General features: G+C 53.2%; 2 protein-coding genes across 3 annotated transcripts in view; one reads left to right on the top strand and one right to left on the bottom strand.

Moving 5' to 3' along the window:
* Nucleotides 1–420: 420 nt before the first annotated feature.
* Nucleotides 421–23,010, top strand: NOC2L (NOC2 like nucleolar associated transcriptional repressor). Of its 2 annotated transcripts, none has more exons than XM_030963866.1 (19): nt 421–473; nt 653–826; nt 1,217–1,385; nt 1,763–1,882; nt 2,945–3,062; nt 3,407–3,497; nt 3,744–3,822; nt 5,343–5,453; nt 6,389–6,502; nt 7,252–7,440; nt 9,630–9,769; nt 11,933–12,044; nt 13,674–13,787; nt 14,118–14,219; nt 16,551–16,694; nt 17,324–17,437; nt 19,924–20,059; nt 21,075–21,209; nt 21,868–23,010. In XM_030963866.1, the coding sequence occupies exons 1-19, from the start codon at nt 454–456 to the stop codon at nt 21,993–21,995; spliced, it is 2,310 nt and encodes a 769-aa protein (XP_030819726.1). In that variant the 5' UTR covers nt 421–453; the 3' UTR covers nt 21,996–23,010. The 2 variants fall into 2 exon arrangements, with proteins under 2 accessions (XP_030819726.1, XP_030819725.1); XM_030963865.1 differs by having other exon boundaries at nt 1,214–1,385.
* The window catches only part of SAMD11 (sterile alpha motif domain containing 11), a 76,878-nt gene continuing 73,608 nt past the window's right edge, over nt 22,496–25,765 (bottom strand). Inside the window, 1 exon segment of the mRNA XM_030963864.1 lies at nt 22,496–24,463. Coding sequence (XP_030819724.1) covers nt 24,227–24,463 — 237 coding nt within the window. The 3' untranslated portion in view covers nt 22,496–24,226.

Raw genomic sequence — 25,765 nt, 5'->3', positions numbered from 1 at the left:
CCAGCTCTTTCAGCCGCTGCTCATAGAATTTGTGTTGCAGACCCTTCCCCAGCTCCATTCCCCTTCCTCGGACACCCTGCAGCCCCTCACTGTCCTTCCAGTGAACACACTGCAGCACCTCCAGTGTTCTCCCCGAACTGAGGGGCCCAGAACTGGTCAGGGCACTCGAGGCACGGGTTCTGCAGTGCGGAGAAGGGAGGCAATCCCATCCCATCCCTTCCCTTCCCGTCCCTGGCTGGCCGCGTTAGCCCCGATCCTGCCCGGGAATGCCCGGGACAGAGGGATCGGCGGGCGGGGCGGGGCCAAAGCAGCGGGGCGGGGCCAGGGGTGTTGTGGGGCGTGGCTATTCATGAAACACTCTTAATTTACATATTTGTGGGCGTGGTCTGGTCGCCCCGCCCCGGCCGCGCTACACGCCGGGACCGGAAGCGGCGGCCGCGTGGCGGAGGCAACATGGCGGCCCCCGGGAGGAGGTGAGCGCCGCACCGGAGGGGAGACAGGAGCGTCCCGGAGGGTCCCGGGCACGCCGGGATGAGCCTTCCCCTCACACGCTCCTTTCCGCCCTCACACGTTCCTTTTCCCTCTCACACGCTGTGCTTTCCCCCCTCACACGCTGTGCTTTCCCCCCTCACACGCTCCTTTCCCCCCGCAGAAAGCTGGAGGAGCTGAGCCTGGACGAGTTCCTCGCTGATGGCTCGGACTCGGAGCATGACGGCGGCTGCGAGGAGGAGGAGGAGGAGGAAGGCGGCCGGGCCCTTAACGGGGCTGCGAGGCAGAGACGGCGGAGCGGGAAGGCGGCCCAGGGGCTGCAGGCACGGCCGGGCAGGTGAGAGGAGCTCAGCCTGGGGAAAAGGAGATTTTTTTTGCTTTCCACAAGTCCCTGAGAGGAGGGGACAGCCCCAGCGGGGCTCTGCTCCCAGGGAACGGCCTCAGTGTCACCAGGGCAGGCTCAGGGTGGGCATCAGGAGGAATTTCTCCGTGGAAAGGGTGGTCAGGCCTTGGCAGGGGCTGCCCAGGGAAATTACGTGGTGCCCATCTCTGCAGCTATTCTGAGGGACTGAGAAACAGATGTGTGATGGTTTTTCCATGTGTTTCCATCGATCCCAGTGCAGTCTGGTATCTTGCTGTCAAAATTCCTTAATCCTTAACGAAATGCTTTTGTCACAGCCTCAGCAGAGTCCTGAGCACTAATGAACAATTCATTCTGTCCCAGCAGGAAGAAGGGAAAGGCATCAGAGCACAAAGATCAGCTCTCCAGGCTGAAGGACAGAGACCCCGAGTTTTACAAGTTCCTGCAGGAGAACGATCACAAGCTGCTGGATTTTGATGCCTCAGACAGCTCAGAGGAGGAGGAGGCTCTGCACAGACCCCCTGACACCCTGGAGGTACCTGCTGGCATCAGACACCCCAGTTCCATGGGCAGTATTTGTGTTCCAGTGCCAGCCCTGAGTGATTTGGGATGCAAAGGGACTTGAAACTCATCCAGCTCCAGCCCCAGGCTGCTCCAAGCCCTGTCCAGCCTGGCCTTGGGCACCTCCAGGGCTGGAGCAGCCCCGGCTGCCCTGTGCCAGCCTCACAGGGAGGGTTTATTCCCCATCTCCTGGCTTGTCACTCCATCAGGTGTTTATTCCCATCTGAGCCATTGCTGCTTTGCACAGACCAGCCCTGCCTGCCTCCCTCCTCACCAGCACTCAGTAAAACAGCTGGGGCCAGCCAGGGGTTGGAGAAACCTCCCCTCAGTCCCTCCTGCTGGTCTCTCTAGGAAGCCAGTGATGAGGATGAAGATGATGAAGACGAAGAGCAAGAAAAAGTCAAAAGGAAGAAAGTTTCCCTCATCCATGTGAGCCTGAAGATGGTGGAGGAGTGGAAGAAAGCTGCCCAGGTGAGCAGGGACTGGGGCACACAGCACTGGGGGGTTCTCCTCCCTGCCTGTCAAAGGGCCAGCCTGGGATCTGTTCATGTGGCACAAAGTTTATTTATTTATTTGTTCATCTGGGACAAAATTTATTTATTTATTTGTTCATCCAATACAAAAATTATTTATTTCTTTATTTATTGGTTCATCCGGCACAAAATTTATTTATTTATTTGTTTGTTCATCTAGCACAAAAATTATTTATTTATTTATTTATTTATTGGTTCATCTGGCACAAAAATTATTTATTTGTTTGTTTATTTATTTATTTATTTATTTGTTCATCTGACACAAAATTTATTTGTTCATCCAGTACAAAATTCATTCATTTATTTATTTATTGCTTCACCTGACACAAAATTTATTAAATTATTTATTTGTTTATTTATTTATTGGTTCATCTGGCACAAAAATTATTTATTTATTTGTTTGTTCATCTGGCACAAAATTTATTTATTTATTTGTTCATCAGGCGCAAAATCTATTAATTTATTTATTTGTCCATCTGGCATAAAAATTATTTATTTATTTGATTGTTTGTTTGTTTATCTGGGACAAAATTTGTTTGTTTGTTTGTTTGTTCATCTGGTACAAAATTTATGTCCCAAGCCCCCAAAGCTCTTGTGCCTTCAGCTTGACTTTGGGCTGTAAAATTCAAGCACTGCCATCCCATATGAGGGGGAAGCTGCAGAAATGTGGCTCAGACGAGGCCAGAATGATCAAATTTGGGGTTTTTACCCTCAGGCAGCTCCAGGAGCTTTCCTAGTCCCATATTTAGCAGTGATGGCATGGCTGAGGGGGATGAAGCTCAAACTGGAAGCTGCTTGCAGCTGATTAATTCCTTCAGCAGCCTCAGCAATTCAAAGCCAGTTTCAGGGAGGTCAGTGAGTTTGTTAAGCCTGCCCTGGTGCCTGAGGATGGAGCTCTTTTTGCCATCCAATTCCCAGTGGATTCCAGTCCCCCTGTCCCAGCCAGGAGCTCCAGGAGATCCCTTACCTCCCTCAACAACCCCTTTTCTTCTTTCCCCAGAGGAATCTCACCCCAAAACTCTTGCATGAGATCACCCAAGCCTACAAGGCAGCTGTGGCCACCACCAAAGGGGACAGTGGTGGTGACCCCAGCAAGTTCCAGGTGACTGACACTGCAGGTGAGGGAAGGGGAATCATCTGGAGGGGGTTTGAGCTGTGGGAGAGGGGGGTGAGCTCTGGCAGGAGTTAATTCACCCTTTCACTGCATCCAGGAGCTGTCTTGTTCTGGGAGCTTGTCTTTCAAGGGTGGGGTTTGGTGCTGTTTCCTCGGGGAGGTGGCCCCTGTGCCTTCTCATCTTTGATAAAAAGTGGAATATGAGGCAGACTGGGGGTTTCTAGAAGTAAATGCAGGGGTTCTGCCATGGAAATCACTGCCTTCAGTTCCTCAGGGACCCCTTTTCCCATGAGGAAAACCAGGAATTCGTGGAAAATCACAAATGCTTTCCTGCCTTGTTTCCTCCAGTGTTCAACGCCCTGGTGTCCTTCTGCATCCGGGACCTGTTCCACCACCTGCACAAGCTGCTGCTCCCCAAAGCCCCCAAGAACAAGCTCAAGTAAGTCTGGGGGGGGTTTGGGATGTTCAGGAAAGCTGGGGGGATTTCCAGAGCTGCCTTTGGACCTGGGAGAGGGGTGCCAGCTCTTCCCAAACACTGAGTGCCTGCTGGTGCTCACAGGGATCTCCTTTTCTTCCCCCCAAGGAAGAAGGAAGCAAGGAATTGATCTCACTGCTCGCTTTGCTGCTGAAATCTGATTTATTTAGGTTTTTTTAAAAGCTAAACCCAACTCTTGCTCCTTTCCAGGATGGTTCTCCCTTCCACCAGCCCCCTCTGGGGAAAGCTACGACTGGACATCAAAGTTTATCTTGGCTGTACCATACAAGTAAGAAACATCATCATTTTCTCTTTGTGGGGTCACTCTGTGCCTTGCTGGGCTATTTTGGGGTGAGGCAGGTGGGGTTTGCCCCTCTGAGATTTGTGTTCATTGTTTCCCTGGGTTGTTTTGGAATTATTTGGTCCAATTAACAATTTGGAGCTTCGGAGGATGCTTGGGTCAGAATAGGTAAGGCAGTAAAGAAGGGTTGAATTAACATTCTGGCAGCTCTCTCTGTTTTAATTTGTCTGGCAGATTAATATTTAATAGGCTTTAAAGGAGTTTGCAGTCTGTGTTCCTGCATTCTGCATCATTAATTCAGTTTTTGGTGCTGTGATCTCTGCACTTGAGGCAAACACTGAGATGTTCTCTTGGTGACCTCACATGAGGCATCTCTGACTATGATAATGTTCCATCCCACCCATGCAAAATTTCTGGTGTTTCAGAGATGATTTATGAATTATTTCTGAAGGAAACTCCTGCCCCCACTTTTTTTTTTTTTGAGATTGCTTTGTTAGCATCTCCAAATTGGGATATTAAAACCAAACCAACACTGATTCTTCAGCAGCTGAGGGAAGGGATGCCAGGAGTGACAGCCCAGGAGCTGCTGTGCCTCAGCTGGGAGCTGGCACGATGACTTAGCAGAAAGAGCAATTGGATCAGGAGAGCTTTTTTCTATTCTTTTTTTTTTTCCTCAAGCTGTGGTGCCTCTCTCCAGCAGCAGGGCATTGCAGACAAGGAAAAGCTGGGAATACAGTCCCTGGGAATGCAGTCCCTGCTCCTGGGCTGCCTCCTGAGAGCCCTCAGCCCCAGCTTTCACCACTGTGGCTTTTCTGGCACCGTTTCTGAACAAAATCTTCTCCTTTTGGTGTCCTTGGCCAAGTCTGCTCAGTTCAGAACCCTTGCAGAGCAAGGAGGAGGGTGAGGAGGCAAATTAAATGTGGACAAAATGCCTGTGCTGCTTCCAGCAGCTGGGACTGCATCAGACAGAGCCTCTCAGAGTCACCTGGAGCTCACCTTGGCTTCTGATGGAATCTGGGTTTGTGTGCAGTGAGCTGAGCTGGACAAGCTGCACACACAGAGATTTGGTTCTTCACATTTTGTCAGAGCCTTTCCTTGAGGGAGACTTGGCCCAAATACCCAAAGAATTCCAGCTTCCCCCCCAGAAATCCTGGAGAAATCCTGTCAGGCAGCTCAGGTGATGTTTCCTTGTGCAGACTGAGGGGGAGTTGGGCCATTTTGGTCTCCTGCACTGCAGATAAGCTGGGATTTTGCAGTGTCCACAAGGGAGGTGCTGTGTGATGAGCTCAGGGGCCATGAGCCCTGCAGGGACAGCAGCCTGAGCTCCCATTCCCAGGCTGAGGGACCTGCAGGGCAGCTCTTCACCCTCTGCTCCTGCCCTGATCCAGCTGTTTGGTTTGTGTGAGCTCCTTCCTGCCTGAGCAGTGTTTGGAACCAGTGAAATGCAGCTGGCACAGGGAGGGTGACAGCCCTGCCTGCCAACGGGGCTGTTTTTCTGTCCTCCACAGCTGCTGTCCTGCCTGACAGAGGCCTCAGTGGGTGCAGCAGTCCTGCAGCACGTGAACTCCACAGTCCCATATTACCTGTCCTTCCCCAAGCAGTGCCGGGCCCTGCTCAAGGTAAGGGGACAGCTGGGATGTGCCATTGGCATCTGAGGTGCTTTTCCCCCCCGTTTCAGCTGAGCATTTGTGGTGTTTGGGCTGCATCCCCTGGCAGGCAGTCCCTTGTGGTGTTCCCTTGCTTTGCTGCTGATCCTGGAGAGGATTCCTGCCTCTCTCCAGGTGCCACGAGGTGATGCCAGGCTGAGGTGAGTGTGGGGGTGGCTCTGTTTGTAGCTGCTGCTCCCCAGGGAGGTGTTTTGGGAAGCTGCTTCCTCCTCCCAGATGGAGGAATTGCTGCCAGGCCCTGGGAATGTCTGTGCTGCCTCTCCACTCGGGGAGCTGGGGGTGGAATATTTCTGTGGCAGCTCAGCCTCAACTGCTGAGCGTGAGCAGCAACACAGGAGGTGTGGGGAGACACCCAGGGCAGCAGGGCGGCGTCTGACTGCAAACTGCAGCTCTGCAGGGAGCCAGGGAAGCCTCTGGTGCTGGAGAGCGCTGCAGTCATGCAGGGCTGGGGGCTGGCACACCTCCCAGCTGCTGCAGGCATTTCTGAGAGGGCTTTTCCAGCCCTGCACTGAGCCCCCTCTCTGTGCTGGGCTCTTCACTGGTGCAGCCGAGCTCACTGGCTTTGGGGGGCACCAGGTGCTCCTGGGGGAGATGGAGTCACTCAGGGGAGTTCAGATGTGTATTTAACCACACAAATAAAAGTTGTGTAATTTTTTAGAGCTGCTGGTTTTGGACAGGTTCCTTTATTGATCATGGAAACATCAGCCTGGGCTGTTGTGGGGTGTCCCAGCGAGAGTGTGAGGACAGAAGGCTGCCAGTGACTGACTGCCAGCACATTGTGTCACCTCTGTGTCACCTCTGCTGGGAAGGAGGGAGGTTCAGGCCTGTGTGTGGCCAGCCAGGAGCTCTTTGTGCCTTCACTCACCTGTCTCTGTGTTTTGTCCCAGCAAACCATCACTCTGTGGAGCACAGGGGAGGAGACAGTCAGGGTCCTGGCCTTCCTGGTGCTGAACAAGATCTGCAGGTACAAGAAGGAGGTTTACCTCAGCCCCCTGCTCAAGGTAAGCCTGGCTTTGCTGAGTTCTGCACCTTTTCTTCCTCAGCTCGTGTGCAAATACCTCAGAGCCTCGAGCTGCAGCTGAGCAGGTGCAGGAGGTGATGCTGGCAGCCTCCAGAAGACCAAACAGGGCAGAAATTCTGTGAGCTCAGGGTGATTCCATAGTTTAGGCCTTACTAAGAGAGTATGAGTATTTTGATGGGAACTTACCTAGCTAAGCGAGCCTGACGAGTTGCAATAAGAATAAAATCCTATAACAGTGAAAATCTGCTTATTCTCCTGAGAAAGAATTCCCAGGCAGTGACTGTTAACAGCACCTGTAAAAACTGTCCTGAATCATTAAAAGAAAAATGCAAACAATATCTAGAAAGAGACACAAGCATGCAACCACCTGTAGTGAAGTAAGCAATCAGACAAGGTAACAACTAGTTACCAACCAATTAGAATTAGGAACAATACTTATAGAAAAGTCTGTAAATTCAGGCTATGATTAATTCACTGCTTTGTGTTTATTATTTATATTAAATAATAATATCGATATTATTTATATTAATACATTAAATATTTATAATTAATTTACTTCTTAATTTATAATTAGTTCACTTCTTTCACTGCTTGAAGAAGCATGTGCCTCGTTAATCTCTAACCTGAGCTCACAGTGACAGTTTGGTCACACTGGGAGGGGCAGAGGAGTCCCAGAATGCTTTTTACTCTTATTTTACACGCTGCTTTCTCATCCTCTTCTCCTCCCAGCAAATGTACATTGCCTTTGTGAAGAACTCCAGGTTCACCTCTCCCAACGTGCTGCCCATGATCAACTTCATGCAGAGAACACTGACGGAGATGCTGGCCCTGGACAGCCCCACCTCGTACCAGCACAGCTTCATCTACATCCGCCAGCTGGCCATCCACCTGCGCAGCGCCATGACCCTCAGGAAGAAGGTGGGCACCCTCCTCATCCTCCTGGGGCTCCCTGCAGCGGGGCTGGGCACAGCTACAGGCATGAAGAGGGGGTTTATTGCATGACCTTGGCAGGATACACCACGGGCAGGACAGGAGCCTGAGGGAGGCTCTGTTGGTGTGGAGGAAGAATGGCACACATTAAGCAGAACATATCACCATGTATGCCAGCCTCTGGTAAAAACAAGCAGGTAAAGCACCTGTGGTTAGGGTTCTGAAAACCACAAAGCCCCGAGCTCCAGGCACACTGCAGCTGCAAAAGGCAGCCCAAGGAGAGCCCAAAACTGCCACAGCATGGCTGCCACTGTGGCTTTTTCCTTGGAACCTGCCCTAGGCCAGGCCTGCTTTTCCTACCTAGGGTTAGGGTTACACCTAGGGTTAGCATCTCATAAACCACAAAGCCCTGAGCTCCAGGCACACTGCAGCTGCAAAAGGCAGCCCAAGGGGAGCCCAAAATGGCCACAGCATGGCTGCCACTGTGGCTTTTTCCTTTTTCCATCCCTAACCCTAGGTTGATTTACCTGCCTAGGGTTAGGGTTACACCTAGGGTTATGGTTTTGAAAACTACACTGCCCAGGGCCCCAAGAACACTTCAGCTGCAAAAGTCCTACCAAGGGGAGCACAAAAGTGCCACAACGTGTCTTCCTCCCCTGCATTTTTCTTGGGAGCAGCCTTAGCCCTAGGCTGGTTTTACTGCTCTTCCTAGGCCACCCTGGGGTGTTGAAGCTCCCCAGCAAATTCTAGGGCATTTAATGGACTTTACAAAGCAGCTCAGAGCTTAGGGAACAGCCCTGGTTTCAGCAACCTCCAGTGTGACCTGGGAAATCTGAGTCAGATTGCTAATCCTGGATTTTGTCCTGTTTAGCAAAACAGACCCCACAGATTAATTGTTGAGCTGCCCCCAAACAGGGCAGGGTTGGTGCCCAGCTAAATCTCCTGGCCTGTCAGACATGGGGATAAATAAGCAGAGATAAATGAAGTCTGGGCTGCAGATCCCCTAATTGGATTGTGCTGGCTCCTTACACCCTCAGTTGTGGCCCAGACAAGGAGTAAATCCATTTGATTTCACAGCTGGGGGGCTCGTGGCCCTTCAGATGGGCATGGCTCCACCAAAATGTCCAAATGCAAGCACTAAGCCTGTCTGAATGGGCAGGGGCTGGTGCTGGAAGGTGATTACCAGAGCAGATTGCTCGTCTGCTCTGTGCAGGAGAAGCTGGGAAAATCTTTCTGGTGCATCTCAGTGACCTGGGGAGAGCTGGCACAGCCCTGCCATGTCCAGCTGTGCTTGGCTCAGGGCCCTGCTGCAAGGTTTGGCCCGGTGGCTGCAGTTACACATTCTGTGCCTGTCTCAGGACTTGTGCATCCTGCTGCTCCATGCAGGAGAGATGAGCTGGGCCTTGGAAATCTGGGAAAAACCAGAGGTGGGGGCTGAGGCACCTTGGGAGTGCAGTCTGCTGTGGTTTTGGGCAATGCCTGCAGAGCTGCAGGGCTGAGGGAATGGTTTCCTTCAGGGACTCCTGCTCCAGCTGGGCTTTTATATTTTTATTATTTTATAGTGTGGCACTAAGAGCTGCTGCAGCACCTGCCTAGAGTCTTGAAAACCTTGTCCTGGCCTCGGGCCACTCCTGGCCGTGCTGCTGAGCCAGGCTGTGTCACTGCTGTCACTGTGTCACTGCTGGCCTGCTGCAGTGGTTCTGCTGCTAACCAGGCTGCAGGTTTGCTCTCTGCTCTGCTGCCTGGCAATTCCACCCTGCAGTTACAAAAAATGAAGCTGTCCTGGGTGCTGCCTTCCCCAAAAGTGCTGGGCTGACCCTCTGCTCCAGTGCTGAGCTCAGGATTCCCCAAAAGTTCTGAGCTGATATTTGCTCCAGTGCTCAGCTCAGGATTCCCTGTCCCTGGCCACATCCCAGTCCCTGCTGTGAGGCTGGGAACTTTTCCTCCTCAAAGCAGCCCCACTTGAGCACAGCAGCCTGGTTTTATTCACTTTATTTCCTCCAGGCACTGGTACCAGTGAACTTGCTGCCCTGGGAATGGCAGCTCCAGTGTTGTTACTGCTCCCTGGGCATTGCAGTGTCCTGGATAAAGTGAGCCTGGGCAGGGAGCAGAGTGAGCACCTATCAAACGCCACATTTTCACATTTCTGCCTTTATTTCCCCCCCCCTTTCCTGCAGGAGAACTTCCAGTCAGTCTACAACTGGCAGTACATCCACTGCCTGTACTTCTGGTGTCGAGTTCTCAGCACCATCCACCCCAGTGAGGTCATGGAGCCCCTCATCTACCCCTTGACACAGGTCATCATTGGCTGCATCAAGTGAGTGGAGTTCCTTATTCTTTCTGCTCTGCTTTGGGGTGTTATTTTACAGTTCTGTGATTTGGATTGAACCATGAATGGTCTCAAAGGTGCTTTTAATTGAAATTTTCCAGCCCAAGATGTGTGTGAGCAGCTGTTTAGGGGGTGACAGAGTTGTGGTGTGGGTTATCCTTTCTTCTTTATACAAGAAAAGTCTCAGGCTGAATAACCTGGGCAGATTATCCTTGTAACTGCAAGGAAAATGGTCTGCCTTGCTTCAGAAAATCCTCATCTGCAGCTCTGTAAATGCTTTTAGAAGCTGCACTTTTGGTGCCTGTTTGTTGGGACTGGAAGAAGTGGGCCACAGTTGTTATTTTCAGGATGTCTGCTGAGAATTCCCTCCTCACATCAGCTCAGATGGATGGAATGTTTGTGCTCTGAGGTGCCTGTTAACATTAGCATTGAGGGAATTTGGGGATCTCTGGTGATCTCCCAAATCCTGTTAGCTCTGCTAACCAGATTCTCAGCTTTAAACCCAGCTCTGGAGGAGCTCCCCTCGGTGATGGAGATAAGCAGATTTAAACGATCAGATAAGAGGATGCAAACATCCCCCTGGCACCCCCCTGCTCTGGGATGGATCCAGGCACCTTCCTCCCTGTCCAGCAGATCACTCAGGGGCTGGGGCTGGGCACAGGGCGTGGGGTGAGGCCCAGCAGGGTTTGAGCAGCTTGGCATGAGCGGCAGGAACTGCCTGGCGAGGCTTTGGAGGTTTGGGAACCCCCCAGGTGGGTTTGGGGTGACCTCACTGTGCCCTTGCAGGAGCTGAAGGAGCTGCAGGGAAGGTAGAGAGAGGATTCCCAAAGGATGGAGGGACAGGACACAGGGAGTGGCTCCAAACTGAGAGAGGAGCTTCAGATGAGCTAGCAGGAAAAAACAGGGCAGGGCTTGGAGCAGCCTGGCACAGTGCAAGGTGTCCCTGCCATGGCCCCGGGTGAGCTTTAAGTCCCTTCCAGCCCAAACCCTTCCACGAGTCTGGGATTCCAGCGTTGGGGAGACAGAGTCAGGTCCCACCTGGATCCCCCCTGAGCCAGGCTGGGCTGTGAAGGAGGCAGAGTGGCAGCTCTGGGGGCTGTGGCTCCAGGGGACAGGCACTGTGTTTTTATTTAATACTTTTAGTATTTTTATGTTAATTTATTTTTATTTAATAGATTTAATAGTTTTCTTTTTATTTAATAATTTTATTTAATATTTCATATAGTTTTATTCAATATATTTATCTTTATTTTTATTTAATATTTTTTATTATTTTTATTTTTGTTTAATATATTTTTATTTCTTTTATTTGATATTTTAAATCTTTATTTTCATTTAATATTTTTATTATTTTTATTTTTAATATGTTCATTTTTATTTTTATTTCATCTATTTATTTTTATTTAATATTCTTATTTCTTTTTATTTAATATTTTATTTCTTTTTATTTAAGATTTTATTTCTTTTTATTTCATATATTTATTTTTATTTATTTAATATGTTAAAATTTACTCTTATTTAATATTTTAATTATTTTAATTTTTATTTAAGATTTTTAAATTTTTTTTTATATTCATTTCATGTATTTATTTTTATTTATTTAATATGTTAAAATTTATTCTTATTTAATATTTTAATTATTTAAATTATTTTAATTTTTATTTCTTTTTATTTAAGATTTATATATTTATTTTTATTTAAGATTTTTATTTTTATTTCTTTTTATTTCATGTATTTATTTTTAAATATTTAATATGTTAAAATTTACTCTTATTTATTATTTTAATTATTTTAATTTTTATTTAAGATTTTTTTATTTTTATTTATTTTATTTCATATATTTCTTTTTATTTATTTAATATTTTAAAATTTACTCTTGTTTAATATTTTAATTATTTTAATTATTTTTATTTTTATTTCTTTTTATTTAAGATTTATATATTTATTTTTATTTAAGATTTTTATTTTTATTTCTTTTTCATATATTTATTTTTAAATATTTAATATGTTAAAATTTACTCTTATTTAATATTTTAATTATTTTTATTATTTTTATTTTTATTTCTTTTTATTTAAGATTTATATATTTATTTTTATTTAAGATTTTTTTAAATTTTTATTTCTTTTTATTTGTCTGTTTTTCCTGCCCAGGCTGGTGCCAACGTCTCGGTTCTACCCCCTGCGCATGCACTGCGTCCGTGCCCTGACGCTGCTGTCCCAGAGCACCAGGACCTTCATCCCCGTGCTGCCCTTCATCCTGGAGGTGGGCTGCTCGCTGCTCCCCACCCTCCCCAGCAGCCCCCGGGCTCCCTCTGTGCTCCCTCCCTCACATCCCCGGCAGGCAGCACCAGAATTGCTGAGAAAATAGAAAACAGAGAGTGGAATTCAGCTTTTGTTGTGTGGGAGCTGTGCCTGGAGCAGCTGGGGCAGGCAGAGGGGGAATTCAGAGCTGCAGGAATTCCCCAGCCCCATCCTGTGCTGTGGTCATCTCTTGGTGAAGGCAGAGTGGTTTCTGACTGCAGACAGCAGGAAACGGAAGAAAAAAAACCACTTCAAGAATGAGAAAAACTTACACATATCTTCCTGAAGGAGGCCTGGGAGCTGAGAAAATGGAATTGCTGCATCCCAGCTCCCTGCCCACTCCCCACGTGGCAGCTGGGAGCTTGGGAGTGCCAGAAATCCCTAAATCGCTCTCCTTCCTGCCTGCCCTCCCCTCTGTCTGCCAGTGGTTTTCCTGGTGAGGTTTTGTGGCCCCCTGGTCCCTCATTTTCCCCTCCCAGCCTGCCCCAAGGGTTCCTGGACATCAGTGGGGCTGTGCCCAGCCTGGCTGCCAGCCCTCAGCATGGGAGCCACGCTTCCTCCTGCCCTGCCAGCTCCTGCGCCACTGCCAGAGCCCCTGGTGCCCTTCCCTGCCTGCCTGGAGGCCTGGCCGGGTGCCAGGAGCCCCAGAGGCTGACCTGGGCATCAATGGCTGTGTTTGGGCCCCAGAAATAACTGTGCATAACGAGGTTTGTGCCATCGATCCCCCAGGCAGGGGCTCTTTGTTTGCACTCTTGTCCCTCCCTTCCAGAGAACCTGGATCGACAAATAAAATGGCAGAAATCAATAGCAGCCTCGTGCTGCTGTGGCCTGGGGGCACTGCTGCGACCTGAGCAGCCTGTCCCTCCTCCCAGCCTCCCCTGTGCTGCATCCCCAGCACGGGGGCTGCTGATGGATGTGCTGCTGCTGCTGCTCACGGGGAAGAGAAATGATTTCCTGCTCTGCAGGGCAACCCCAGAGTGTTTGGGCACTGGAGAGAGGAGCTGGGGCTGCTGCACAGTGTGGGTGAGCAGGAGGTGCTCCTCACCCCTCTCTGGGTGCCATCAGATGTGCAGATGCCATCAATTGGTGGCTTTTTTATGTTTAACTGAGATTGAAGCCTCCCTTGATGGCCACATGGGACCTGCTGCAGACCCAGTAGTTGGAGCAGGTGTCCTGGGACAGTGATTTCAGTGACAGTAGTGAATTTGGGGTGAGCATCACTTAGCCTTGCTTTGGAACTCTCCTCACCTTCAGGGACAGCTCCAAACCGCACTCCAGCTCTGGGGTACAGCCTGTGACCATGAGAAAGCTGGGGCTGAGGGACAAACCTCAGCTTGTCGTGCGCTTGCTTGTGCTGGTTTCCTCTTCACACCTCAGCTCCTTGCACACCCAGAGCTCCACAGCCTCAGGTGGGGTTTTGTTTGCTCCCTCCCTTTCCCTGCCTGGGATATTTGGGAAAGCTGTGATCAGGAATTGGGGTTCCTGGCTTGTTTCCTTGGCTGTGCCACCACCTGCCTGCCCTTGGCTGTGTTGTGTGCTGGTTGATTTGTGCTGTGATCACCTTTGAACTCTTTTTTTTTTTTTTTTCCAGGTTTTCCAACAAGTGGATTTCAACAAGAAGCCAGGACGGATGAGTTCCAAGCCCATCAACTTTGCTGTGATCCTGAAGCTCTCCAATGCCAACCTGCAGGAAAAGGCCTTCAGGGTGAGTGGGACCTGGGCTCCCTGTGACAAGGAATGTGCCCCATGTCCCTGTCCCCAGAGGAATGTGCTCCATGTCCCTGTCCCCAAAGGAATGTGCTCCATGTCCCTGTCCCCAGAGGAATGTGCTCCATGTCCCTGTCCCCAGAGGAATGTGCCCCATGTCCCTGTCCCCAAAGGAATGTGCTCCATGTCCCTGTCCCCAGAGGAATGTGCCCCATGTCCCTGTCCCCAAAGGCTGGACACACCTTTCCTGCTCTGGGTGTGGGTGCTGTAGGAAATCTGTGGGGCTCAGGTCGTACCCAGTGCCTTGATTTGTGTTTCTGCTGCTCAGGATGGGCTCATTGACCAGCTCTATGACCTGTTGCTGGAATATCTGCATGGCCAAGCCCACAGCATTGGCTTCCCAGAGCTGGTTCTGCCCACTGTCATCCAGGTAAGGGGGCGGGCACTTCTGGGGGTGCCATGAATGTGCACAGAGTGGGATAAAGGGATTTAAACTAACAGTGACCTCAGGATGGCCCTCAGAATGAGGGGAGAGCCATTTACCTCTGCTTGATTTTAATTTTTATTTGTGTTTTGGGGAGGAGCAGAGGCATCACATCTCATTGGGCTGGAGGCAGGGGAAGGTGCTCTGGAGTTTGCCATCTGTTGGGAGCCAAAGTGCAGCAGAGGCTGCAGAGCTGCTCTGAGATGGGGCTGGGATGGTGAACTCAGCTGAGTTCTTGGGGATTCAGAGCTGTTGCTGTGAGGTCTTGGAGCAGAACCTGTGCTCTGAGCCCCAGCTTTTCCTTGTGCTCAGCCTCCCCGAGGTGCTCTCCACAAGATGGCAATCTTCCCTGCCAGTCTGGCCTTCCCAATCTTCCCTTCCCAATCATCTTCCCTTCCAGTTTTCCCTTCCCAATCTTCCTTTCCCCAGTCTTCCCTCCCTTCTCAGGCTCCATCACGTGGAGCTGCAGACAGCCCAGCTCAGTGTGCCACTGTTGGGATGTGTTCCCTCATTCCCTCTGCTTTTAACTCAGGACTGGCTGCTGTCACATCCTCTGTGGGGACACGAACCTCTGCTTGTCCTGCTGTGTGCCACCAGCCCCTGCACACTTTGGGGTGGCCCTGGGGGCTGGGGGAGCCCTGGCTGTGCCCCACAGGCTGCTTGGGAAGCAGAACTCTGTATCCCTGCTGAGGGCTGGCATCTGTCAGGGGCTGGCACCTGCCAGGCTCTTGGCTGTGTGCCCCGGGCTGGCACAGGGGCTGCCTTGGCTGCTGGGAGCTGGCAGCCCCTGTGTGAGCAGCCAGAGCAGCTCCTGAGCCTGGGGCTGTCCCTGTCCCCCCCGTTGGCAGCCCTGTGCTGCAGCCAGCGGCTCTGGGAGCTCTGGGAGCTGGGTTTGGCTGCAGCAGGAGCTGTGCAGAGCGTTGCTGCATTCCTGCATCGCTGCATTCCTGCCTGGCTGCCCTGCCCCACAGCCTCGAGGTGTCTGCCGGGCTGGGGCTGCCCTTGGCTTCGCTAAAGCTGCGTGGGGAGAGGATTTTCTCCTGGAGAGCTTCCAGCCCTGCCCTGCTTCCATCCGTGTGTGCCCAGCCTGCCTCCCTCCCTGCTGGGCTGCTCCAGCTGCCAGGGGCTGTGTCCCTCCTCCTCCTCTTCCTCCTCCTCCTGCTCTGGGGGAAGCTGGGCTGAGCTTCCCAGCCTCAGCTTCCCAAATTCCCTGCCTGCAAGGCAGGAAGCACTGGCAGATGAAAGGAGAGCCAGTGGGGATGGGAGGCACTTCAAAGCTGCTGCTGCTGCCCCAGGGCTGACCCGTGGGGGTCTCTGCCTGCAGGGGCTGGGGGGGAAGAGCCCCTTCCCTCCCCCAGAGCCCTGGCAGGCAGCACAGAGCAGGGCTGGGAGCTTGGAGGGGAAAAGCTGGCACTGAGAGAGGAGCTGGCAGGAGCCAGAAGGGCAGGAGGTGCTGCCCTGCCCTGCCCTGCCCCGTCCCCAGGGCAATGTCCCTGCTGTGAGCAGGGAACCGGGCAGGCTTTGGCTCCCCTGCAGCACTTCCAGTAAGAGCAGCTGGGGTTTTGCTCTGTGGTGTTCCAGGCTGGCAGTGGGACAGAACCAGCCCCAGTAATGACAGGGCTGGGCTGGGAACCCTCACTGCCGTGTCCACAGACACACGCTGGTGTGCTGAGCGCTTTCACTGTACTGAGATCCCATTGTTCCATTTGGCAGAGCAGGGAAAAGCACTCACAGACCCTTTTTTCCTCCTCTCTGTCCTTTAGCCTCTTTTACTGCCCTGGTTGTGTCTGAGATCTCATTAGGTTTCATTAATTTCTGTGGCAGCCAGGGGTGGGACTGAGGGGAGCAGGGGCTGTGTGAGGGAGCACAGAGCTCCAGACTGCACTGCCAGAGCCCAGGATGCTGCAGGATTTCTGGTGACACTTGTGCAGGGGAAGAAAAATGATAATGGATGTGGCAGCGGATGGAATGGATCTGGGGCTGCAGCTGGGGGATCAAGTGAGATAAATCCAATGACAAATGCATCTCTCAGTGGAGATAAATATGCAGCACCTATAAAAAATAAATATTTTAGGAAGGGGGGGTGAGGGCAGGACAGGCTTCAGCAGCAGAGGAATTGTTGTGCTGATGGTTTCTTTGTGCTTTGGGGGAGGCAGGGAAGGTCTGGGTCTGAATTCCCATTTTTCTGAGCTGGTGCTGTGATGGCAGCTGGGATGTGCTGGAGGGAGAGGGACAAGGCTCCCTCGCATGGCTTTTGTTCTTCCTTTCCTCCTGCAGCTGAAATCCTTCCTGAAGGAGTGCAAGGTGGCCAACTACTGCAGGCCCATGAGGCAGCTGCTGGAGAAGCTGCAGGAGAACTCAGCCCACATCTGCAGCAGGAGGCAGAGAGTGACCTTTGGAGTGGCCAGCACGGCTGCTGTGGTGAGCCTGGGGACATGGGACAGACATGGGGACAGCATGGGGACAAGGGGACAACATGGGGACATACATGGGGACAGTATGGGGACACAGGGACAGACATGGGGACATGGGGACAGCCTGGGGACATGGGGACAGACATGGGGACAAGATGGGGACATGGGGACAGCCTGGGAATGGCCTGGGGACATGGGATAGACATGGGGACACTGGACAGACATGGGGACATGGAACAGTATGGGGACAGACATGGGGACAGTATGGGGATGTGGGGACACAGGGACAGCCTGGGGATGGCCTGGGGACATGGGATAGACATGGGAACATGGGACAGACATGGGGACAGCCTGGGGACAAGGGACAGACACTTCTCAGCTTTTGGCTCCCTGTGTGTTCCCTGCAGTCCCCAGGCCTGGGGACAGTTCTCGGTGCCACCACTCCTGACTCAGCAGCTGCCTCAGTAGCTGAGGCTAAATTCACAAATCCACTGAGTCCTGCTGGCTCCCAAATGGCCCAGGAGCTGGGAAAGTGGGGTTGGGAAGGGGTCCTCACCTTGTGCCCTTGGCTGCCTGTGCTGGTTGGAAACTGCCTGGAAAACCTTGGAATGTGTGTGTGTGTCCCTTTGTCCCCAGGAGCAGTGGGAGAAGCAGGTGAAGGAGGAGGGGACGCCCCTGAGCAGGTATTACAGCCAGTGGAAGAAGCTGAGGGAGAAGGAGATCCAGCTGGAGATCAGTGGCAAGGAGAGGGTGAGCAGCAAACCCTGGGTGTGAGCCCTGGGGACAGCAGAGCCACGGCCTGGGGACAGCCAGGGGGGTGCTGGGGCTGGGGGACACCACTGGGGACAGGGGGACAGCCAGGGAATGGGGACAGGGACAGCCCAGAGTGGGGCCAAGCTCCTGCCCCAGACTGGCCCTGCTGCTGGAGCAGCTCTCTGCAGAGAGGGGCAGATTTGGGGTTTGCTCTGCTCAGAGAGAAGCACATTTGGGGTTTGCTCTGCAGAGGGGCAGATTTGGGGTTTGCTCTGTTCAAAGAGGCAGATTTGGGGTTTGCTCTGCTCAGAGAGAAGCAGATTTGGGGTTTGCTCTGTTCAGACAGAGGCACATTTGGGGTTTGCTCTGCAGAGAGGCAGATTTGGGGTTTTCTCTCGGTACAGAGATGCAGATTTGGGGTTTGCTGTGTTCAGACAGAGGCACATTTGGGGTTTGCTGTGCTGTTGGCTGCCCTGCAGCCCTGCTGGTGAATGGGGCTGTTGTGTGGCTTAGTGGGGACTGGTGGCTTAATGATGCAGCTTTGTGAGCCCCAGCAGGAGAGGGAACACCATGAGGCCCATTAGGGCTGGGAAAATCCATGTCCCATTAGCAGCCATTGGGGGGAAAAGAGGTAATAACAGGGAAAAAAGAAAGCCAGCCTGGCTGGGAGCTGCAGCCTGCCTTAGACAACAGCTCTGACCCTTCCTGCCCATTCCATTTGCTTTTCCCCATGGTTTTTAATGGGATGGGGACTAATCAGCTTGGTGAGACCCTGCAGATAGGAGCCCTCTAGCTGGGGATTAAAAGGCTGGCCCCCAAATTAGCTAATTAGTGCTTGTGTGTGAGGAGCACAGGGGCTGTGGGCTGTGCCAGTGCAAGTCTCAGTCCTTTGGGCCACACCACAGCACGTTGGGGTTTGAGGTGCCCATCCTGAGGGGTCTCAAAGGGGGGAGGTGGCACAGCTGATCCAGCACCAGGTCCTGGCTGATGTGCTCAGGTTGTGTTGATGTCACCCAGAGCTGCCTTTGGAAATGGGGGATTTTCCCTGTGGGAATGTGGAACCCCAGCTACCAAACCCCTGCTGCCAGGAGAGGAGCCTGCCTTGTGCCCCAGAAATGGTGGGAATGATGGAAATTATGGGAATGGGAATTGCGGAAAACGCTTTCACCCCGTGGTGGGGCTGGGGCTGCCCCGTCCCTGGAAGTGTCCAGGGCCAGGCTGGCAGAGGCTCTGAGCAGTGCAAGGGGTCCCTGCCCATGGACCTGGAGGAGATTTGGGGTCCTTTCCTACCCAGACCATTCTGGGACCCTCTGGCCAGCCTGGGGGCAGCTGAGGGCAGCAGCTTGGCAGTGCCCCTGCTGCATTTTGCTTCCCAATCTCTTCCCTGGCACCTCTGGGCTGGTTTTTAAAGGCAGCCCTGAGCTGCTCCCCAGCACAGCCAGGGAGGAGCAGAGGCCTCTCCCCCTGGGGCAGGAAGAGCAGTGGGAAGATGATGATGATTTAAAATGAGGCCCCTGAAATGGTGGAGGGTGATTTGTTCCCTTCTCTGCCCATCCCTGCTGGGCAGAGCTCAGCTCCAGGATCAATATGGCCCAGCTGGGGACCATAACCCTGGAACAGGCTGGGGGAAATCGCTGGAATTGGCTGCAGGAGCAAAGCCACAGCTCCATCTCCTGCTCCCCGGCCCCATCCTGCCTCTGTGTCTCTGCTTTCCCACCCAGGCTGCTCCTGGCTGCCGGGAGGGTGCCTGTGCTCGGCCTGGAGAGGCTTTTGGGGGGGTCTCAGGGGTGGCAGGGGCAGCAGACGAGTGCTGAGTGTTTCCAAGCAAGCCCTAATGTGTGCTAATGCCTCCCGGGAGGGTGAGCAGCCAGGCAGGGCAGGGCAGCTGAGCTCAGAGAGCGCCTGGGATTTCATTTGCATTCTGATTATCTTTGCCCTGCTGGCCTGAGCCCTTGCAAGTAAATCCTCCCCCTAATCCCCCTCCGGAGAGGTGTAAAGAGCACTGAGGTGGTGTCAGTTGAGGGGACTTTAATGGCATTGATATTGGCTGCCTGCTCCAGGGGCTCTTGGCCCATTGATCTCCATCAGGGCAGGGGAGGGATGCAGCCCTTGAGCATCCTCAGCCCCTGAAACCCTGAAATCTGCACCCAGAACCAGGGAGTGGCTCAGGATCTGCTGCTCCAGAGTGCCCAGCCCAGCTGCAGAGCTCCCCCATGGGTATCCTCATCCTCATCCCTGCTGGGCTGCCAGCCCTGCGTGTTCCATGGGCAAAAGCAGTTCATACGGGCAGGAGCAATGCAGCAGCAGAGCTCTGTGAGCCTCCCTCACCCCTGGGACCCCTCACAGATCTGTGGCTGGCAGCAGACAGCCCCAGCTGCTGTGGGCAGGCTGGGCAAAGCCAAGTTCCTGCCTTTAAACACAGCTTTGCCATGCTAAAGCACAAATGAGGGCTGCTCTTACGTTGGGGTTTGTTTGCTTTCCAGCTCGAAGACTTGAACTTCCCAGAAATCAAACGCAGGAGGCCAGATGAGAGGAAGGAGGAGGATAAGAAGGAATTCAAGGATCTCTTTGAGCTGGACAGTGACTCTGAGGAGGAGAATGGTGGATTCTCTGTGAAAGGTACAGGGCTGGGGCTGGGCTTGCCTTCTCCTTGTCCACAGCCCCAGTTTCCCTGTCCACAATCCCATTTTCCTTGTCCACCATCCCCTTTTCCTTGTCCACAGTCCCCTTTCCCCTGTCCACAATCCAATTTTCCTTTTCCACAGTCCTGTTTTCCCTTTCCACAGTCCCATTTTCCCTGGTCACATTTCCTAAGCAGGTTCTGTGCATGGCAGGGGCTCCCACCAGCACGGGGACCTTTGATCCTGTCCTTGCTGCACTTCTGATTTCTTTATTTTATTTTATTATTCATTTTATCCTGACTGATGTTCCCAAGGAGCCCAGGAATCCTGGGGAGCAGGGGCTGGTGTCAGCTGGGCTGTGACCACGAGAGGGCCACAGTAAATTGTGCAGCCTGCCTGGGAAATTCAGCAGAGTTTGGGATAAATCTGGGAGTTCCCCTGGGATTTGGGATGTTTGGGATGTCCTGGTGTGTGCAGCAGGAAGGGAGGGAGGGAGGGGAATCTGCAGCCCTTCCTTGGTGCTGTGGATCCAGGGGAGATTCCTGCTCCTGGGGCAGCAATTCCAGCAGGGTCAGCCCCAGAGTCCCCCCAGGGCACAGGGAAGGTGCTGGATGCTGGGAATTCCATCAGATCAGGGTGAGCTTTCCCCCAGAATGGGAAATGTTTGTCAGACAGGGAAGGATCCCAGGCTGGGGTCTCCGCAAGGGCTGAAGAGGGGAGAGAATCCCCTCTGGGAATCTCTGGGCAGGAAAGAACCAGGAGCTGGGGAGGCTCCTGCTCTCCTGGAACCTCTCCTGCTTTCCAGCTGGATTTCTGGGCAGAAAGGGAAAGCTGGGAATTGGGAATGGCTCAGGAAGAGGTGCTGGGCCCCTGCAGCAAAGGGAAGTGGCTTTGGGGGGATATCAGTGAGAAATGAGGAGAAATCTCCCCTTGGGTGAGTCTGGCACTCCTGAGCTCCCTCCCCTCACGTGTGCTGCTGCTCATGTTCCACCCACACCCTGAAACCCCTCCAGGCAAGGGCAGAGCCTCAGATGACAGCTCAGAAGCCAGCAGCAAGGAGTTTGGGGAGGAGGATGATGATGAAGAAGGAAATTACGAAGTGGAGGAGGACGAGGAGGAAGAGCTGGAAGAGGACAGCGAGTCAGAGGGTGAGTGGGGGATTCCTGACAGCACCAGGGCTTTTTGTCCTGCCAGGGTGCCAGGAGGGGCTCCACAGACCCTGAGGAGAGAGCTGGCAGCCCTGAGCTGCAGAGAGCAAAGGGTTCAAGTGCTCCCAGCTCTCACAGCCCCCCAGCCCCTTTCATCTCTTCTCTGGGCCCTCCTGCAGGCGGCTCAGCCCAGCCTGGGGCACACAGACCCTGCAGGTGCCACTCAGGGTGCCCTCACCCTTCACCTGGGGCACAGGGGCACGGGGCAACCCTCGCCTTGCTGGAGAGCTCCCAAGCCCTGCCTGCTCTGGGCTCTCACGTGTGCCCAGTTCAGGCTCCTGTTCCTGCCCCGGGGGGCACTTTGGGCTCCTGTTCCTGCCCCCGTGGGGCACTTTGGGCTCCTGTTCCTGCCCCCGTGGGGCACTTTGGGCTCCTGTTCCTGCCCCAGGGGGGCACTTTGGGCTCCTGTTCCTGCCCCAGGGGGACACTTTGGGCTCCTGTTCCTGCCCCAGGGGGACACTTTGGGCTCCTGTGCCCCCAGGCATGGCTGCTGTGCCCAGCCCTGCAGGGCTCTCCAGGATGAATGAATGAGTGCCTGGCATTAATTAGTGAGTGCCCAGGCAGGCAGGATTGCTGAGCCTGTCCCTCTCCCCAGCAGAGGACGGCAGGGAAGGAGCCCAGCAGAGGAGGAGCTGCCCCCGGGGCCTGTCCCGCTCGGACCTGCAGCAGCTGGCACAGGGAGGGGACGACCTCGTGCAGGACCTGGAGTTTTCTGATGAGGACTGAGCAGCCCAGCCCTGTCCAGCCCGAGCCCTGCAGCACCTGGAGGTGCTGTCAGAGCCAGGAGCACAGCTGGGACCAGCCCCAGATCCACAGCTTGGACTTTTCAACTCAACTTGGACTTCTCCAGCTTTTTCTACCAGTTCTGCTTTTGGTACCAATAAAACCCAAGGCCGAGTCAAGGCCAGTACAAACTGCTCATGAGAGGGAATAAAAACCCATTAAAATCTGCTTTCAATAGCACAGGGTTCCCTTCCAGCTCCTGCTGAGTGAGCTGAGCAAGGGCAGGCTGAGGGTTTTGTCCAAGGTTCCTCCTCTCTGCCCCAGCAGCCACCCCAGATTCAGCTCTGGGGCCCTCACCAAACCCTCCTGTGCCCACAAGAACTGAGGGACTGCAGAGACTCTGCCAGAGCGTTGCAGCTTCCCTGGAAGCCTCGATCAGTTCAAGCTGCTCCCCAAGTGTGCTGCAGAAGGAAACTTTAAATTAAAGTTTCTTGGGTTGGGGATGTGCAGGCATGAAGGAATAAGGGAAGGCAAAATTGATAATGTAGCAAACACTGCCTGGGTGAGAACTGCACCACTTAAACTGTAAAGAAAAGATTTTCACTTTGGAAAAGATTGTAACTTACCTGTTCTTCCCAAAGAGAAAAGAATTCCCTTTTTTTCCTGGCTCTAACTTAGCTGGGCAAGGTGCTGGCTGCCTTCTGCCAGCTGGGAGCCAACCCTGGATGGGATTCCAGGCAGGAATGTGGCAGCTCTGCTGCACCTGTGGGGAGGCAGCTGGCCCAGGTGGGCACCCAGGAAAAAGGAAAGACAGAGACTGCTTGGGTAAAGCCAAGTACCATCTGTAAATTAAGTGTTTTTCTTTTTTATTTAAATTGATTGCTGGAAAGCATTTTTATCGTGATGTGATGGATAATGATTTTTTTTCCTTTTTTTACAATATAAAGAAGCTAAAGTACCACCAAAGCTATTCTGTAAGAAAAACGGCAGCACGTGCAACGTTTAAACAAAAAACAAACCCAAAAATAAAAAGGGGATGGGGGGGGGAAGGAGAGAGAAAAGTACCACATGTGATTGTTGCTCACAACTGTACAAGTCACAGGAGGTCACCCCCAGGAGTTCCCAGCTCATTCACAGTAGTAAAAACTCTGCCCATTGCTTCAGCCTGGCCCCCTCCCCTGCAGCCAGGGCTGGGGGGGCCAGGGCTCTGTCTGGTGGTCCACAGCAGCCAGATGTGCACTCACCCAGCTCTGGAGCAAGCAGCCAGATGTGCACTCGCCCAGCTCTGGAGCAAGCAGCCAGATGTGCACTCACCCAGCTCTGGAGGAGGCAGCCAGATGTGCACTCACCCAGCTCTGGAGGAGGCAGCCAGATGTGCACTCACCCAGCTCTGGAGCAAGCAGCCAGATGTGCACTCGCCCAGCTCTGGAGCAAGGCTGCACACAAAGCCCCCGAGCTGCAGGAGGAGCCTGGGGCAGCCGGGCCCGGAGCCTCCTCCCCCAGAGCACCTGCTGCTCTCGAACCAAACATCCCCCGGGGAAATCGATGCAGCCCTGCAGGGCTGGGGCACGGGCACAGTCCCCTCTCTGGGCACTGCCAGGCCCCTGTGCCAGGGCAGGGTGGCTCTGTACCATCCGCACAAAGTAAACATGGACGGGAACTTGCCTTTTGTCTTTTTTTTGTCCTTTTTTTTTTTTGTCTTTTTATCCTTTTTGTCTGTCTTTGGTATTGTTTTCAAAGTTGCTAGAGATGCATAGAACACCTGAATGAGGAAGTGAGCCCAGTTTGCAGGGAGGAGGAGAGCTTGGCTGGGGTGGCTGTGGATGGGATTTTTAGCTCGAGGTACCGGCGGGAGCAGCAGAGCCCCTTCCCCTCCCTGTGGAGGCACAGCCCGGAGGTCCTGAAGGCAAAGAGCAGCCTGTCCGTGCTTCCTGTGCAGGGCTCTCCAGCTCCACTGAGCAGTGTGGAAGGGAACAGGAATGCTGCCTCCATCCTCCAGCATCCTTCTCTTCACTTGGCGTCGTCCCACGACAACATCTTTGGATCATTTTCCTTCCTTCCCTTTCAATCTTTTTTTTTTTCTTTTTTTTGACAGTTCAGAAATCTCCGTGGTTCTTCTTTTATTTTCCCCAAACAAATAAAAAAAAAGCAAACGCATCCAAAATTAAAAAAAAACCAACCCAAAAAGAGAACGTTCCTGCGGTGCGGGGCACTGAGCTGTTCCCCTGGCCCCGTTAGGACGGGGGTTTGGTGGTGTCGCTGAGCAGGGCAGGGTTCCCGTTCTCCTGCTTCGGGGAGCCCCGGCTGGGCGGGACGGCGCCGCCGAAGGGCGAGGCCACGCTGCCGGTGGAGGCCGGGCGGAGCTCGCCCGGGGCCGCCTCCCGCTCCGGGGGCCGCAGCCCCGGCGGCTGCAGCGGCAGCGCCAGCGGGAAGCCGGCCATGTACAGCACCCGGCCCAGCCGCTTGGCCACCTGCGGGAAAAACGGGAAAAAACCACAGCTGAGGGATGCGTGAGGGCAGGAGGGGGGGAATGGGAGCGAGGGACCCCCACTTGTGCAGAGTGCCAGGTTTGGGCTCAATCCCAAGGGCTGCTGACAGAAGGGTTCTCCCATCCCTGGATGTGTTCAAAGCCAGCCTGGACAGGGCTTGGAGCACCCTGGGACGGTGGGAAGTGTCCCTGCCCATGGCAGGGCTGGCACTGGATGGGACTGATGTTCTATGGAACATCACTGGAATGGAGCAATCCCATTCCCAGTGCACCTGGAAACCAGAGCAGGGAAGGTTTCCTCCTCTCCTTTCCTCAAGGATTTTTCCTGCAGTCCTGCTCCTGTTCCTGGGCACTGCTGGAGCCCCAGGCCTGCCCTGGCTCCCCCTGTCCCAGCTCCAGGTGGGCTCATTCCTGCCCTCTTAGCCATAGACACTTCAACAGGGCCCTGCTCTCCCTCTGCCGAGGGCACAGCACGGCAGGAATTGCTCTTCAAAAGGCCAAGGCAGGGAGGGAAAATAAAACTGCTGAACCTCTCCCTCCTGCAGCAGCTCCTGCTCCCTCCCAGCACCTCCACAGCTGCTTCCCATTTGAGCTTAAACAAAACCAGGGGCTGCTGCTGGACCCAGACAAGTGGGACATTATTCAGGGAGCAGCATCAGGGCTCTGCTCCCCCCATCCAACCCCCAGCCCTGCCTGGTTATACAACTTTAAACACTATTGATGAAATTGAAGGAATTTTTCAAGCTCGTATCTCACATTCCCCCCGCCCCAAGCCCCATCTCTGAGCTGTTCAGGGCTCTCTTGTTTTTTAAGGAACATAAGAGTTTTATTTCCTCCTGAATTGACCCACGGGGAACAATTGCCCACAGACCCTTTTTACGAGCCCCCTCATAAACAGGGAGGGCTGCAGGGAAAGCAGTAAAGTCTCTTATTGTTTGTTCCAAGGCAGCACGAGCAGCGTGGGCTTGGGGAGCTGTGCCAGGGCTGGCACTGCCAAAGCCCCTGCAGGAACAATCCCAGGGGACACAGCACAGCTCAACACTGGCACGAGGGATTTTCCAGCACTCAGAGGGAAAGGATCCAGCAGAGATGCTCTGGGTTTGAGTCCCACTGAGGGGAGGAGGAATGGAACTGCTGTGGCAGGAGCCAGCCCATTTAGAGCTTCCCACTGCATCCCTGTTATTCTCTCACTGCATCCCTGTTATTCCCTGCCACCACTCATCCTGGACTATTTATTTCTGCCCCTGGGCACGGAATTCTGTCAGTGGTTTCTCCCTGAAACAAC

The sequence above is a fragment of the Camarhynchus parvulus genome, chromosome 21 (assembly GCF_901933205.1).
Source record: "Camarhynchus parvulus chromosome 21, STF_HiC, whole genome shotgun sequence".
Classification (NCBI taxonomy): Eukaryota; Metazoa; Chordata; class Aves; order Passeriformes; family Thraupidae; genus Camarhynchus; species Camarhynchus parvulus.
Note: the sequence above shows the minus strand (reverse complement) of the source record. Positions and strands in the feature narration are given on the sequence as shown.

Excerpts from the sequence above, each read along its gene's own strand:
- NOC2L (XM_030963865.1), top strand. The coding sequence starts at position 454 with ATGGCGGCCCCCGGGAGGAG. Across the intron at positions 17,438-19,923 it reads AGATCAGTGGCAAGGAGAGG|CTCGAAGACTTGAACTTCCC; the intron begins GTGAGCAGCAAA and ends TTTGCTTTCCAG. Across the intron at positions 20,060-21,074 it reads TGGTGGATTCTCTGTGAAAG|GCAAGGGCAGAGCCTCAGAT; the intron begins GTACAGGGCTGG and ends AAACCCCTCCAG.